Raw genomic sequence first — 14,308 nt, 5'->3', positions numbered from 1 at the left:
CCGTCCCCTCGAAAGGCTGCCAAGTCAGGCAGTCTGCGGGGAGCGGTGGGTTGTTTGGCAAAAGGAGGTGGGTGCCAGCTCGTCGGTGAGGAAACTGAGGCACCAGGAAGCCGCCATCCCTGGGAAAGCACCGGCCCTCGGGAAAGGAAAGGGTCCTGTCTCACCCAGCCCACCCTCCCTCCTAGCTCGGTACCCAGGCCCAGCCAGGGATGCGGCGCCGTGATTTATACCGGCGAGTGAGTAATTCCGTGTGAAATGATGGCCACTCACACCGGATACCTGCGTGCTTGCAGTGAGTTATGAAGCAAAGGGTCAGAGGCCACCCTTCTTTAATACCCGCAAACTGCAGGTATCCAGTGTAACTGCACCTTTGAAGCATATTATTGCCGGGACAAAAATGTATTTCTTTCATTTATTGTTACAGCTGGTTTGCTGGTTAAAGCACTATGTTGGACTCTACCTTTCACTGACAAAAGCTTTCTCCTCTCAGATTTCCTTTAAAATATGCAGTAGTAGTGATATTTAGGTTGGAGAGTGTTTAGAGTTGTATTTTGGGGGCAATGATGTGTCCTTTCCCTTTTGCTTAGGTTTAGTACTTTTAAGTGTACTCCCATGGAGTTATAGCACTGGCATTACACTGTGTTCATTTTTATGGAGACAAGTAAATGATAACAAATTACACTCCTCCCAAAAGAGCCATACCAAACAGCTCCACTAGGAAATAGTTTAATCTTTTTTCTTGCTTCTTCCTTGCCTTAATCCTCCTGTCTATAGAGTGTGAAGGTACAACATGAGGAACTGATTTCCTTCCAAGAATTCTGGCTGCATCTGGGCCTGCAATAGAGCATTACCACCACCCTTACCTTCTACATCTCCTGATTTTGTCAGGAGACACTCTGTTCAGGCTGTAGTCCTCCTTACTTTTCTCATTCTCAGCAACTCCCTCCATTTTCTCACATTTCTTGCTGCTTCTTGTCTTAATTTGCGTCTTGAGTGATGCTGTTACAGCCAGTGGAAGTTTTAATTTCAGCAGTCCTTGGAGGAGGCCTTACTCACACAGCTGCTCTCTGAGGCCAAAATAGGAGGAAGGACACAATACAATTCTCCTTGTTTCCCTGTGTGGCAGCCCTCTGGAAAGGTGACACTTGTCCCACCATGTCCCTTTTACGTGAACTTTCCACACCCACGTGGGTCCTACTGGTTGCCATTGAGGTTGGAGAACCTCATGATGTCAGTGGACCACAACACTCTCCCTGTCGAAAAAACCCTTCTTTTCCATGTCTTATTAAGCAATTTGGTGCACTGTGTCACATCTTACTGTGCAGTACCCATGAAGATGATGCTGTTGATCCTTTCTGTGAGGCAGGATAGCATGCAAAACTTGAAGTTCCCTTGTCCTCTGAGACAAGGAGGAATCAACTCTTTACAGTGACAGCCTTTAAATGGGTGGTGTAACATTATTGAAAGTGTGCTTGGGTCAAAGTCTTCCGGATACCATTACACAAAAGTTAGTCATGGAAGAGGAAAAATGCATGGTAAACTGTACTCAAGGCATGGTAAAATATGTCTAGTAGGGCTTCCACTCCTATGGGGTATTGTTTTTTTTTTTTTAATTTTATTTGTACAATTGCATAAAAACTAAAGAGATGTATAAAGCATGCAACTAAGAAGAATTTCAGTGCTGCTTAGTATTAAAGACAGACTCCTTCCCTCTCATCAACAAGCCATAAGCCAAAACAGTTTCAGAAGATGTCCCACTTTCCAAATTTTCGGCTTTGGCAGGACAAAGGGAAAGGAACACAGCAGGAGATCAGATACTGCCGCTGCCAAGCATTAAGACATTACCAGTGGTTTTGGATAGTGGAAAATAAATATCACTCTGTGTGACTTTCTGTAAGGCTAAACGACATTGACACAGGTTTCATTTATACTCCCTGTCAATTTTTAAAATTTATTTTCCTTGAAAAGGTAGAAATAAAATGTTTTCTCCGCATTCATGCACATATATTGCCAGGATGAATTGAAGAAATCCTTGTTCTAGGCAGGTATTAGGAGTAGTGTGCATGAAAAGTTACGTGTATCTGGAGGGCGGCAGGATGCAGGAAATTGACACTGAAATGGCCTGAGTGGAGTCATGAAGATGCCTTAGCATGTTTAATGTAAGTTGCTGTGGAGACATGGTGTCTTCAATAAAACCATTCATAGTCGGGTGGTTGGGAGGAGAGGTATGCATCTAGAAGATGGTCAAACAGTGCAAACAGGTCTGATCCAAGGACCTGCACTGGGTGCTAATTGACGTCATGGTTAGACATCCTCTCCTAATGTCCTGAGTTTTCCTGTCAGATGTTTTCTTTCTAACTTGCATGGCAGATGCCGGATTTGTTTAAAACATACTCACATACAAACCTGTTTGAGGTTGTTTTTTTTCTCTTTTTTTCCTGTTTGAGATCCTTTCCTGTATGATCTCCAGTGCCAAACTCCAATGCAGCCCCTGAGATCTTTGGATATACTGACAGCACAGGGTTTCTTGATGACTGGTTTCGAAGAGGAAAGAAAAGATGTTGTAGTGGTACCTCACTTTCCGAACTAGCTGTGGAAACAAAAACAACAACAACAACAAAATACACCCACCCATGCTGCCTTTTATTCATCAGTCCTGGGAATGGCTGTAGGAATATTTGCTGCATAATAATCTTCTCTTGGGACTAGCCAGAAACTTCTTCCCTGGGGTCCCGCAAATCTCATCCTCCCGCCTCCTCTAACTGACGTGGCCGAGCGAGCAAACCCCCTCTGCAGTTGTGGTTTAACCCAACAAAAGAGTCATTTTGCGACAGGGATTATATTGTTAAGGAAAGGCTTTAACCCTCCAGCCAAAAGGCCTTTTTGGGTTTTTTTTTTGGCCAATCTAAGCACGGTCCCCCACCAGGGGGCTTTGTCCTACAGCTGCTCCGGTGCACTGCGGTGCCGGCAAGGGCTCTTCATCCCTCCTGCCTTTCCTGCCCTTTTGCTGTATGAGATGGCACAGGGCGAGTTTCACACGCAGGCTGCCTTCTGCAGGGGCACCCACCAGAGTAATGCACAGCTCGGGGCACCCTCCTTTGCTCCCTGCTAAGGTCTGTGATGGATGTCACGGGTAGGGAACCTGAGCGGATGAGCAGCGAGTAAGGACACAGGCACTACCTGCAAGGCTCGAAGGTGGAATGGTTTTGAGGGAAATTATCTTCCCTGTGTACGTTTCAGGATTGCTGAATGCATCGGTTTTGTATGGTAGAATTTAAAAGAGGATGACAGGAAATAGTGCTTAGAAAGCGTGTCTAAAATTATAGAATGCAAATGGAGGCCGTATTTTGAAAACACAGCTTTTATTATCCTTTAGCAGCTTTTGCTATAGAAAGGAAGGTTTTCCTTTGAAGGCTCTGTAGGAAAGAGGCCTACATAATACATAGCATATCCACCTCGGAAAGAAGAACAGCTGAGTCAGTCCCCCTGAGAACTGAAACTGTGGTTACAGGCAATCTAGCAAGTCTAAGTCTGTGGCTTAGACCAAGAAGCTGCAGCTTCTATAGTGAATACTGTGCTTTAATTTTTTGAGAATGGGTGTAAGTTGTGTAAAATTATTGGGGGAAAGATCTAGGACTTGCTACGTGAGTACTGTGGCATAGTTATTGTTTTTCCTTTGTATTTCTGGAGTAAATTTGTATGAAAACTGTGCTACAGAAGTGAAATGTGCAGAGGACAGTAACCTATTTCAATAGATTTATTCTTATGTTAACTCAGCATACCTCCAGAGAAATGGATTTCCTGAGCATGAAGCGTTTTCCTGGAAGTTGTACATTCACGGCATGTGCAATGCTGTGCAGTGGAAACATTTAACCATAATTTTATTTGCTCAAAAAAAGAAAAATCACAGTAGGATCTTCCCAAAATAGAGAAACATCATCCATTATTAAGAACAGTTAGGGAAATCAACATTTTTACGAACGGGTCTTTTTCATGGGAGCTGCTCATGAAACTAGGCATGTTGGTTTTGTTCCTAGCCTCAGCTACATGTAGTGGGCAAAGAACACGCATTCCTGTTCAATAAAAAATTGCCAATGCGTGCTAGGAATCAGTACTATTTGCCATTATATAATTTCAATTTAAAGATGATTTTTGGCTATAAGAAAGTAAATGTCCATGCAGTGGTCTAATTTGTAGTTCATGAAGTTCTGCTTTATTTATTTTATTTTCTAAATAGACAGGCATGCACACACATGTTAATTTAAAAAGTAGAGTGAATGTGCATTTAAAATAAGAATGAAATTAAATCCTGTTCCAATTAAACTCTCAGGCTTTACTGTGGGGGGGGACCTTGTAAGGTATTATGACCGTGTTTTAAAATGTATCCCCAAGACACACCGGGGTGGTTTACGTGGGCTATTTATATCAGTCAAAAAACACATCTTAGAAAGCGGTGTTAAAATAAATGAGTCTCAGCAAGTCTGTGAACACCCCAGGCTTGCAAAATGTCTGCGGGACTTCTGCTCAGCCTTTGGGATTTCTTATTAAGGGCTTTGGGGAGCTCAGGAAGGCCGTCCCAAGCAGCAAAGAGCAGGGCACGGCCTGTGTGAGCCCTGAGCTGCCGGGAGGTGACGGAGCGAAGCAGAGGGGCTCTGTGTGACCTTGCCTGGCGGCCAGCAGCACCATATTGATAGTGCTTCCCCACTCTTTGCCCCACAGGATGCGACATGTGTGCCGATAACCGCAACGGCGAGTGCCCCATGCACGGGCCCCTCCACTCCCTGCGCCGGCTGGTGGGCACCAGCAGCGCCGCCGCCGCGGCCCCTCCACCCGAGATCCCAGAGTGGCTTCGGGACCTGCCCCGGGAAGTGTGCCTGTGCACCAGCACGGTGCCTGGCCTGGCCTACGGCATTTGTGCAGCCCAGCGGATCCAGCAGGGCACCTGGATCGGGCCCTTCCAGGGAGTCCTGCTCCTGCCGGAGAAGGTTCAAGCGGGAGCCACCAGGAACACGCAGCATCTTTGGGAAGTAAGTTGCCATCTTTCCTTCCTTGTCAAATTTGACTGTTTTGAAGCGGACATTGAGTGTAACTCTATGTAGTACGAGCACTCTTCACTAGCCATCGAAAATAAACCAACACAATTTAAGGGAGCCCACCCAGTGGATTTGAGAACATAGACAGTGTGAGCAAAACCCTTGCTGTGCTAGAGGTAGCCAGAAAGACCAGTGGATGCCTCAGAGCTCCAGCTGGTGTCCTTAGGAAGAGCAGGCTGTTGCAAGTGCTGCATTGCAGAGCAGAGAGACGGGGCCAGAGAAGGCTGAAGGTTACAAGCCACGGTGCTCTTTAGGTTTTGACCTGAGGAACAAGAGCTGCTGAAGCTCTCAGGTGCCTTAGCCTGAGTAGCACGTGTGGGTTGAGATGGCGTATTGCACCATCGCTGTGGCCTCCTGACAGTCCTGAGTGCAGGAGCCTGTTCTACAGCCCTGCTGTTTTGCACACTGAAGGTGTTAGTGCTCGTTCACAGCTCAGTCCCGCACCGACCGTGCATCCCCCTAATGATGCTTCCGGTGCTTCATGTGTGAAAGGCACTCTCAGCTCTCTGAAAAGTGCCCTTTTTTTTTTTTTTCCTTTGTATTTGTCACCATCTTAAGAGAGGGTAACAGTGGTAATCGATATGCAAACATGCAGGGTGTGACAGTTTGGTTTATTTTGCAATGCACACTGATTGTGGTTTGCCAGGACAGATCACAAACCCGCCATTGTACTCCTTTGGCCGTCCAGGGACGTCCATGGCTGTTACTGTTTGTGACCATGTGCATTCTCTCCAGTGAAGCACTGGTGTTTTGTGCTTAGGTATAGCTTCTGTGCAGGTGCTAGCAACAGCATCGTGGGGTAAGTTAATTTAGAAAGAAAAGACAGTATATGCTCATTTTATACACAGGTCTAATAATTAATAGGGAACACATATAATCCCTGTGTGTGTCAGCACTTCTTATTTACAGAAGCCAACCTAGTGTCTACCTAGTCTTTTGCCATTCATTTCTTCTTTGCTCTGGGCTGGAAGGTGTCATTTCTTAGTTCTGCTTAGTCCTCTGTAGCTGCAGCTTCCGCTCACCTCGGGGCAAACTGCTGCAGGGGGTCAGCAGAAACGTGCCCGTGGATCTGCAGGTGATATTTACTCACTCAGACCAAATCTGAATCGTCACAATATTAAGGGGACAGGCTTGCTGGTTAGAAACCCGACAAGGAGCCCATGAAGATGCAAAGAGTGGCTTTGCTGTCTTCAGTGGGTATACAGTAAAAGTGCAGGGATTTTTAAAAGATATTCGATGTCAAGGAGCCAGCATGTTGTTTATGGCACTTGCTCACAGAAAACCTGTGAACCTTAAGTTGTCAGCTCTTTTGGACTGGTGATTGTCTCTTTTAACCATTATGTTCTATCTTTGCATGCTATCTAGTATGTGTGACTTCCCTTTATGAGCAGGAGCTCCTATACATTTCCTGAATGCAAACAAATAGTAAATAACACACCAGGGTCTTTGGCTCAAAATATTTACCCAAAAGAGTTATTGTGGCAAGAGGGAGATTTTCACATTAAAAAGTAAAAGACCAGTCTCCGAACACACCTAAATGTACCTGGTGAAACTGGATGACTTGCAATCATTGGGAGTTTTGTTGATGCCTTCGGTGGGGATGAAATTTCTCTGGTATAGCAGATATTAAGTTCCTACCAAAGCCCAGTGATTACAATGAGAGCATTTTGGGATATGTTATTAATCAAATTTTTTTTTTTAATTTTTTATGGAACACTCTATAATGATGTTGGCATCTTTATTTTCATTGTTAAGAGACGCTTTGTGGTTTAGACTATGCTTGTTAACAGAATATAAAATAAAAAATAATAAAATTAGCTCGCCAGATCATCAAGTTACATAAAACATTGAAATTTAGCTAAAATAAATGGAATTAGAGAATTTTACATTATTCTTCAATATTTACATGTTAAATTTAATTTTTTTTATTATGTATCAATTCTATACAAGTTAAGTTGCAAATATTGATAACATCAATTCTAACTAGGCAAGATGTTTGAGTCTGATTTCAGATGAACTTAAAAATTGTTTTAAAGCAATGAAAGAAGGAAGGTTGTTGGGGGGAAAGCCAAAAGCAAAGAAGAAAAAGATGTTAAGTAAAAATAAGGAATAGTAGTGCTGTATCTGCCAGATTCAGGCAATCAATGAGTGTAAGCTGAGTTTTTGTGTCTGTTTGCTCTTCTGGTCTTAACACACAACACAGATTTCCTGTTGGCTAGCAAAATGAGTGTGTGTGTTTTAAGTGAATTATCTCTAAAATAATAATTAAATTTAGGGTTTTTTGGAAGGTATTGTGGGCTGCTCACGGACTTGGTTTATTTCTTCTAATGGCAAAAGTTGTTCGCAAAGAATCACTTTACATTCTAGCTAAAAGTTTTGGCTGTTTCTCATTTGTTTTGACTTTCAATTTGGTATATTTTACCTATCAGAGAACTAATGTTTAATAAAGAAAAATACAGCAAAGCAAAGCAATCAGAAAGCGTGTGTGATTTTAAAAAGCTGATCTATGAAAATAAATAAAAGCAATTGAAAGTATGTATCTGAATAGTCTGTATTCTTTTAGTATATATGGTATAGGAGTGTGGATTAAGTCACTGTAAACTTTAAAGGAATGTCTCAGCATTTTCTCTTTATAGAGTCATGGCTTTAGTCAATTCTCTTCCACCAATCTTTTCAAGATAGTCGCAAATACAAGTATGTCCACAGGTCAGCTATTCAGCGTTAGGTCTTGATGGACCTTACAGAGAGAACTTCTCTTTCTTAGTACTGTAAATAGCACGTTATTTTTTTTTCTCTCTCAGCGCTGCAAAGTAAAGTTGATAGATATTTGTTTTTGCTTGCAGTTCTTTGTTTGCAGTGTAGACCAGATAAATAGAAAGGGCTATTGCAAAGACTTTTAAGCATAGTTACTGATTTGGTGGCTTTTTTTCTTTTTCTCTTTGTTGTGGGAAACATCAGAAGCACTGCATTTGATGTATAGTTCAACGCTATGGAAATATGCTTTAGTCTGTCTGCACAAGTGTTCCCACCATGCACTCAGTGTTTGCTTTGTATGTAATCCATACAGCATAACATACAGTGATTCAGAGCAAATTACATACTATTCCATTACCTCACAACAGGCCTTGACACCTATGGGTGTTCATGGGAAATTATAGAGTTCTCTCACAATCAGCCAAGATAATTTTTTATAACTTTCAGAAAGATCAGCCCTTCAGAAAGCCAAAAATATTAGTCATTTTAGTTGCAGTTTTTTTTTTTTTTTTTTTTCCCCTTTGGCCCACTTCTATCCAATCCAGAGTTTGCTTGTATTTTATAAAAATACAATAAACTCTGATTTGTTTAAAACAAAAACAGGACTGGGTGTATTAAATAAACACTCTCTTTGGTAATACAGGCATTTATTCCAGCACTGCTTGATAATATTTCTGATCTTTTTTTTCCCTTTTTTCCTTTTTTTTTCTTTTTCGTTTTGAAGTAATGAGAATAAACCTTTTGTTATTGCAAAGAAAACAGAGACTTTCTCAGCAATTAGGTCTTACCGATGAGAATGAGATAATTTTCCCCTAATGTGTTTTCTAATAAAGAAGTGAAAAGACACACTTGATTCCAACATATATGAAAACATTATCTCAATTATTAATGTGTCCTTACTCCCTGGAGATAAATTAATCTAGTTGCACATGGTTTCCCCTTTCTGTTTAACATCAAAATTTAATAAGAGTAGACTTAAGGAATGTGTACGATATACACTTAAATTCTATTAGATTAAAATACAGAAGTTTAAAAGGCTTATACATTTTAGTAGTCAAAGTTTTTCAGGCTCCAACTTTAAATTGTGAATCCTGGAAACAGCTAAAACTTAAATGGTCTTTTCTCCTGCAAATGCAATTTAAATGAAAAAGCTTTTACTGACAGATGTATCAAAGGATAGACTCTTACAGTTTCCTTTCCTTCATTTGCCTGATAAAGGGTTTGCTCTCTATCTTGTTGGCTTGGGGATTTTTTTTGTTTGTTTGTTTGTTTTTTGGGTTTGTGGGTTTGTTTTTTTTTTTTTTTCAGCCCCAAAAATTTTTTTTTTTTTTTCAGCCCCAAAAATTTTTTTTTTTTTTTCAGCCCCAAAAATTTTTTTTTTTTTTTCAGCCCCAAAAATTTTTTTTTTTTTTTCAGCCCCAAAAATTTTTTTTTTTTTTTCAGCCCCAAAAATTTTTTTTTTTTTTTTTTTTTTGTCAGAGCTCAAATAGTTTTTTTCTTTGGAATAGCCCAAGAAAGTCCAGTATCTTATTTCACTTTATTTTAACTCGACTTAATTTAAGTTTCGCTTTCCTGGAAGAAATACTTTTTCATGTGTTAGCATTTTTACAGGGAAGAGCAAAATACACACATAGCAGAGCGTTCATTAGTAATTACAAGGTGCTAAACCCGTGTTACTAATTTTCCCCTTAAATGGACAGGAATAACTGGCACTACTAGAAAGCGTGCTTGTCATTTTAATAAAGTACTATTTGGGTACTTATTGGCCTTTTTGTGCCTCAAGTGAAGTCAAAGGAAACACTGCCTTTGACTTCATCTGGACCAGGAACAACCGCTTTGCTGGACGCATGCTGGCCAGAGTCCATGCAGCGGTACTGTACATTTCTGTACAAATTAACATGCAGAGAGAATCCTTACCTTTCAAATGAAGCACTCATTCCAGTTATGGCGATAGATTTGTATTCAGATTCTCAAGGCTGTAGTTGTGGACTAAATTTGCTGCTACAGCAAAGCACTGGGGGATAGAATTATGTGCATGCCGTAGTTCTATTAAAGTGAAAATTATGTTTCTCAGCAATCCATCATCTAGTATTCTACACTGCTTGTCAGCCCTGTTTCAAATATGTCATGTTCATGAAATTCAAATAATTTTGTCTTGAAAAAGACCCTTAGTTATATTACTATTATATCTTAAATTATGCAGAGTAACAGCTGGTGCCATTCTGTTCTTGTTTTGTTTTGCCCTTTCTGAGGATTTTGTGTGGTGTACCACTTTTGCGTTTATTTTCTATTAAAAAAGCACAATAATTTTTACTTTTACATGGATTTTAAGTTCACATGCTGCCTACTGGAAATATCCCTGGTGTTGTGCTCAGTGTCTTGCTAAGCTGAAAGTTCCTTAGCAGCACAGCTTCTTTAATTTAGGTACCTTAGAAGAAAATTGCGCTAAGCTGCTATAAAGCAGCTTACTAACATCAGTATTTCTGCATTGCTTGGTATCACATTTTTCTAGATAACTTTTTAAAGTTATAGATAACTTAGGGTCAATACAAAGTTAAGCTTGATCCCAAATGTAAAAGCTACTTTGTGTTTGATAATTCTCATGCTTAGAAAAGTTGAACTAAACCTCAATGTTTCTTTTAGAAACCCTGTGATTTTTATAAGACTTTTTCATGCCTTATCTCCGTGTATCTCCATGTCCTTGGTATGCTTATTCCGTGCAGACAAGGTACCTGGAATACCTGAGCAGCTAAATAAACCTAAGCACTCGTGCAACAGAATAAGTGTAATTTGTCACGGAAACAGATTTTCTTCCTATTCAATGAACTGAAGTTTGGAAAAAACTTTCGTGGCGAGTTGGATACATCCCCAGAATCTCACCAGTGTTACTGAAAACAATAATTCCATGGGCTGCATGGAACATGCACGTGTCTGAATACACACTATTCTCAGAAAAAAAATATTTTCTAAATTGCCAGATCATGCAGGGACTGTCTGTTTTTCCATGGCACATAACCTCACCTTGGAGATTTTATTATGTAATATGCAAAAATACTGAAATGGAACACAAATAAATGTAAAAGCTTATTTCTGTCCTTATTTGACCACTACCTTTCAGTACTGCTCAAAGCGATCCAATCACCAATATTATGGAAACACTTCACCCTTCCTTTTTTTTTTTTTTTTTTTTTTTTTATGAGTTAGTAAAAGCAATTTCCATCGTTGGATGAAGTCTAGTTTGTAAAGCTTGAAATTACTCTTAATTTATGATACCATTAACAATGAATTATTTCTATTGACTTTTGATTCAAAGTCAGTGAATAAAGGCAGTATTTTAATGAGATATATGGTTATCTAAAATGTGTTGCGTACCTGATGCCAATAATATATTGGTTGTAGATTTGATAAGCCGAAACTGCAGCATATACTTTTCAGGGTGGTGGTGACATTCAATATGTCTCAATCACTGCTTTGTACGTTTTGGTCCCCCAGGTTTCATGGCGTCAAACACGCGTGGACTTTAAAATGCAGACTTTTAAGTAACTGCTTAACATGAAAGCTGGAAAATTCAGCCCAGGGTATACTTCCCTTCCACGCATTTGGCACCTTTTTCGGATAAGTTACAGAATTCCATTATCCAAATTGTTACACATGTGTGACAGAGGTTGACCTTTAGTCATGTCAATCCTTTTTGTGTAGGCCTCGGGCTCCAGCCTAATGGCTCAAAGCCTGATTTACTCACTGTAATAAGGGCAGGAGGTCGAGCAATTGTCAGCTTGCCTGCTCGTACTCGTCTCAGAGCCTGGTTGAAGGCTGTTAACACAAAGCTTTTCAAAGTGAATTTACAACCACCACCACTGACAGAGGCCAATCAGTACACCATAAATGTCAGGTTAGTGAGATTGAGCAGTAAGTAAAGTACTGGCAGCCCACTATTGGCTGAAATCAATTGCTTAAGGTTTAACTGAGAATAGCAATCCGTGTATAACTATGTCTGCAGAACCGACTTAAGTGTGGAGAGCAAGTTGGAGAATGGATTAGGCAGAATTACCCACCGGCAGCAGCCACGGCACCAAGCCCTGCATTTGTCCCCCTTCCCTGCAAATGCTGCCTGTACCGATGTGATTCACAGTCAAAAAGTTGTTGGACCTGCCTCTAAGTCCTAGAAATAAGATTCTTCTTCTTTTACCTAAGGGAAAAAAAAAAAAAAAAAGAAAGAGGAAAGGTAATACAGCATGGTACCTTACCTGGACAAAAAGGCTAGGAATTTTTTTAATTTATCTGTTCAGTAATACTCCCCTGTTTTTAGTCCTTGGTTCCAGAGAAGGCATTTTCATAAGGAAACTGTCGCTTTTTGCCATTGGCTTGTAAGTGGAAACTATCACAGAATTCACTAATGAGTGATTATGTACCTGATGGTCTGAATATCCATGAGATGTAGTTACCCACAAGACTGAATGTTTTTATCATTTTGTGTAGTGACAGCTTGGACAACAATTCATTTGGCTTTGAAAGCATCAGCATTAAAATGTAGGAATCCATTAAAATGCTGTATGCCAGGATTTATAAATTAGGCAATTTCCTTGATTATTGCAATCATTTACAAAATTGATTGTCCCAGTGTGGTATAGGCAGACTTCAGCAATGATCATTGACAACAGGCACATCCTCTAATATCTATACTCATTGTTCCCTAAAAGAAAAGCCACTCTGCTACGAGGTTATTCTCCATCTCAAGGTCAATTATGCATTGAAAAAGCCTACTAATGTAGAAGATCGCACATCTTTAAAGGAGAACCACATCAGCTATTTATAGACTGTAATGATAGCCGGAACACTTATTTTTTCTTCTGTTTGTAATTTGTTTGCTGACAGCCAAGGCATTCACTTGAGTCTGCAGTGCATATTCTCTTTCTGATCCGTTATTGAAAGGTAAATAATTTTGGCAAATTGCAGCTGTAAATATTTATTTGATTGAACATTTAAAAGTCAATAAAGTGTTTTATTTGTTGCATCTTAAAGTTCTAATTAACCTATAGATATAGTGTATAGTAACTTGACTTGGGTCAATTGCTTCTGCAAGACATAATAAAGACATTATGTCACAAAGCAAACATGCTCTAGAAGTTTTCCTATATTAAACAAATACAATAAAGCCGCAAAATGCTAGCCACCAACCACAAAACCACAGTGCTTTCTACTTGCGTGGAAATAAGCAATATGGAAGGTAAAAACCTATAAATGCCAAACCTTAAAACGCAGGTAATTAGAGGAGATTCTTTTTGCAAACTGTAGATGAGGTCCAGTTTCAGATGGCAACAAGCTAATTTCTGTCAGGTCTCATGCAGATCATGAGCTTCCAGGACTAATATCCTGCAGTTGTTAATCAGTCCTTGTTCAGACAAGATAGCCATTGATGTCACTAGGAACTTTGATTTAATGAAGTCTTCAGGTATGACTGAATAACACAGTATCACTTTATTCACAATTCTTAAATCTCTTTTTTCCAAGATAGGCCAAGCGTTCCTTCAGAACCACAGGGCCACCTGCATATTGTCTGCCACTATCTATACAACAACAGTAACACACAGTTAAGGTAAAGGTATCCTTGCATAAATGCATTCATTTGACTTAAGGTTAATATTTTATTATGAAGAAATAAAGGGTTATGTTGCCAGTGATTGTAGTAGTGCATTGTATTTAGTTAGATAAATATTACCATCAAAGAAAAACATTTTTTTTGGTATCTTGTAAAAAATCTGTAACTCGTAAGTTTATTGTTTGTACTACATTGCATATTTGTTGCATGGATTTAGCAAGATGTACATAAACAATTCCATATTTTAACAGTAATTCAACCTGGTACTTTCTGTGTAGAGACCTACTGGTGTATAAGCAAGCAAATTCAGTGACCCCAGGGCATTTCTAAAGATGTTTTGATTTCATCGGTGGAACTACAAAGTTTTATCAAGAGTGGTTTTATCATGAGCACAAGAAACTCCTACTGAAAGGGAGGCCATATGAAGGCTCTGTTCTTCGTGTTGTTCACCTGTAACAAAGCCCTGAATTTGGAAATAGAGTAATGGCCAGTATTTGTTATAGTTCTAAAGTGGAAAAAAATAATCCTACATTAAATGAAGTGCCATGTATAAAACAAATTAAGTAAGCAAATTTTACAATTTTTGCCTTGGCTAATCTTCCAGTTGTGTTAAGGTCAGTATTTTTTAAAAATGTATTATATCTACTTTTTGCCATCTACGGATGCCACGTCAGCATTCACTGTGGAAAGCAGGGTATTAGTTTTTATCAATCTGTCAAAAGAACTTTTAAAGCAGTATGGATTGGTGACTGATACTGTTTTTAGACCACCATTTTAGAAAAAGAGCTTACCATTGAAGGAGAAATTTAAAAAAGAAAAAGTGTTCCGTTTTCTGTACTCTATTCTATTTCTATTTTAAGTT

The 14,308-nt window shown here is 39.6% G+C and overlaps 1 protein-coding gene across 1 annotated transcript in view; it reads left to right on the top strand.

Annotated features, from left to right (window-relative positions):
- The window catches only part of PRDM6 (PR domain containing 6), a 79,238-nt gene that overhangs the window by 7,154 nt on the left and 57,776 nt on the right, over positions 1 to 14,308 (top strand). Inside the window, exon 2 of the mRNA XM_014953425.1 lies at positions 4,720 to 5,027. Coding sequence (XP_014808911.1) covers positions 4,720 to 5,027 — 308 coding nt within the window. The remainder of the gene's footprint in view (positions 1 to 4,719; positions 5,028 to 14,308) is intronic.

Source organism: Calidris pugnax, unplaced genomic scaffold (genome assembly GCF_001431845.1).
Source record: "Calidris pugnax isolate Ruff unplaced genomic scaffold, ASM143184v1 scaffold209, whole genome shotgun sequence".
NCBI classification, from domain to species: Eukaryota; Metazoa; Chordata; class Aves; order Charadriiformes; family Scolopacidae; genus Calidris; species Calidris pugnax.
Note: the sequence above shows the minus strand (reverse complement) of the source record. Positions and strands in the feature narration are given on the sequence as shown.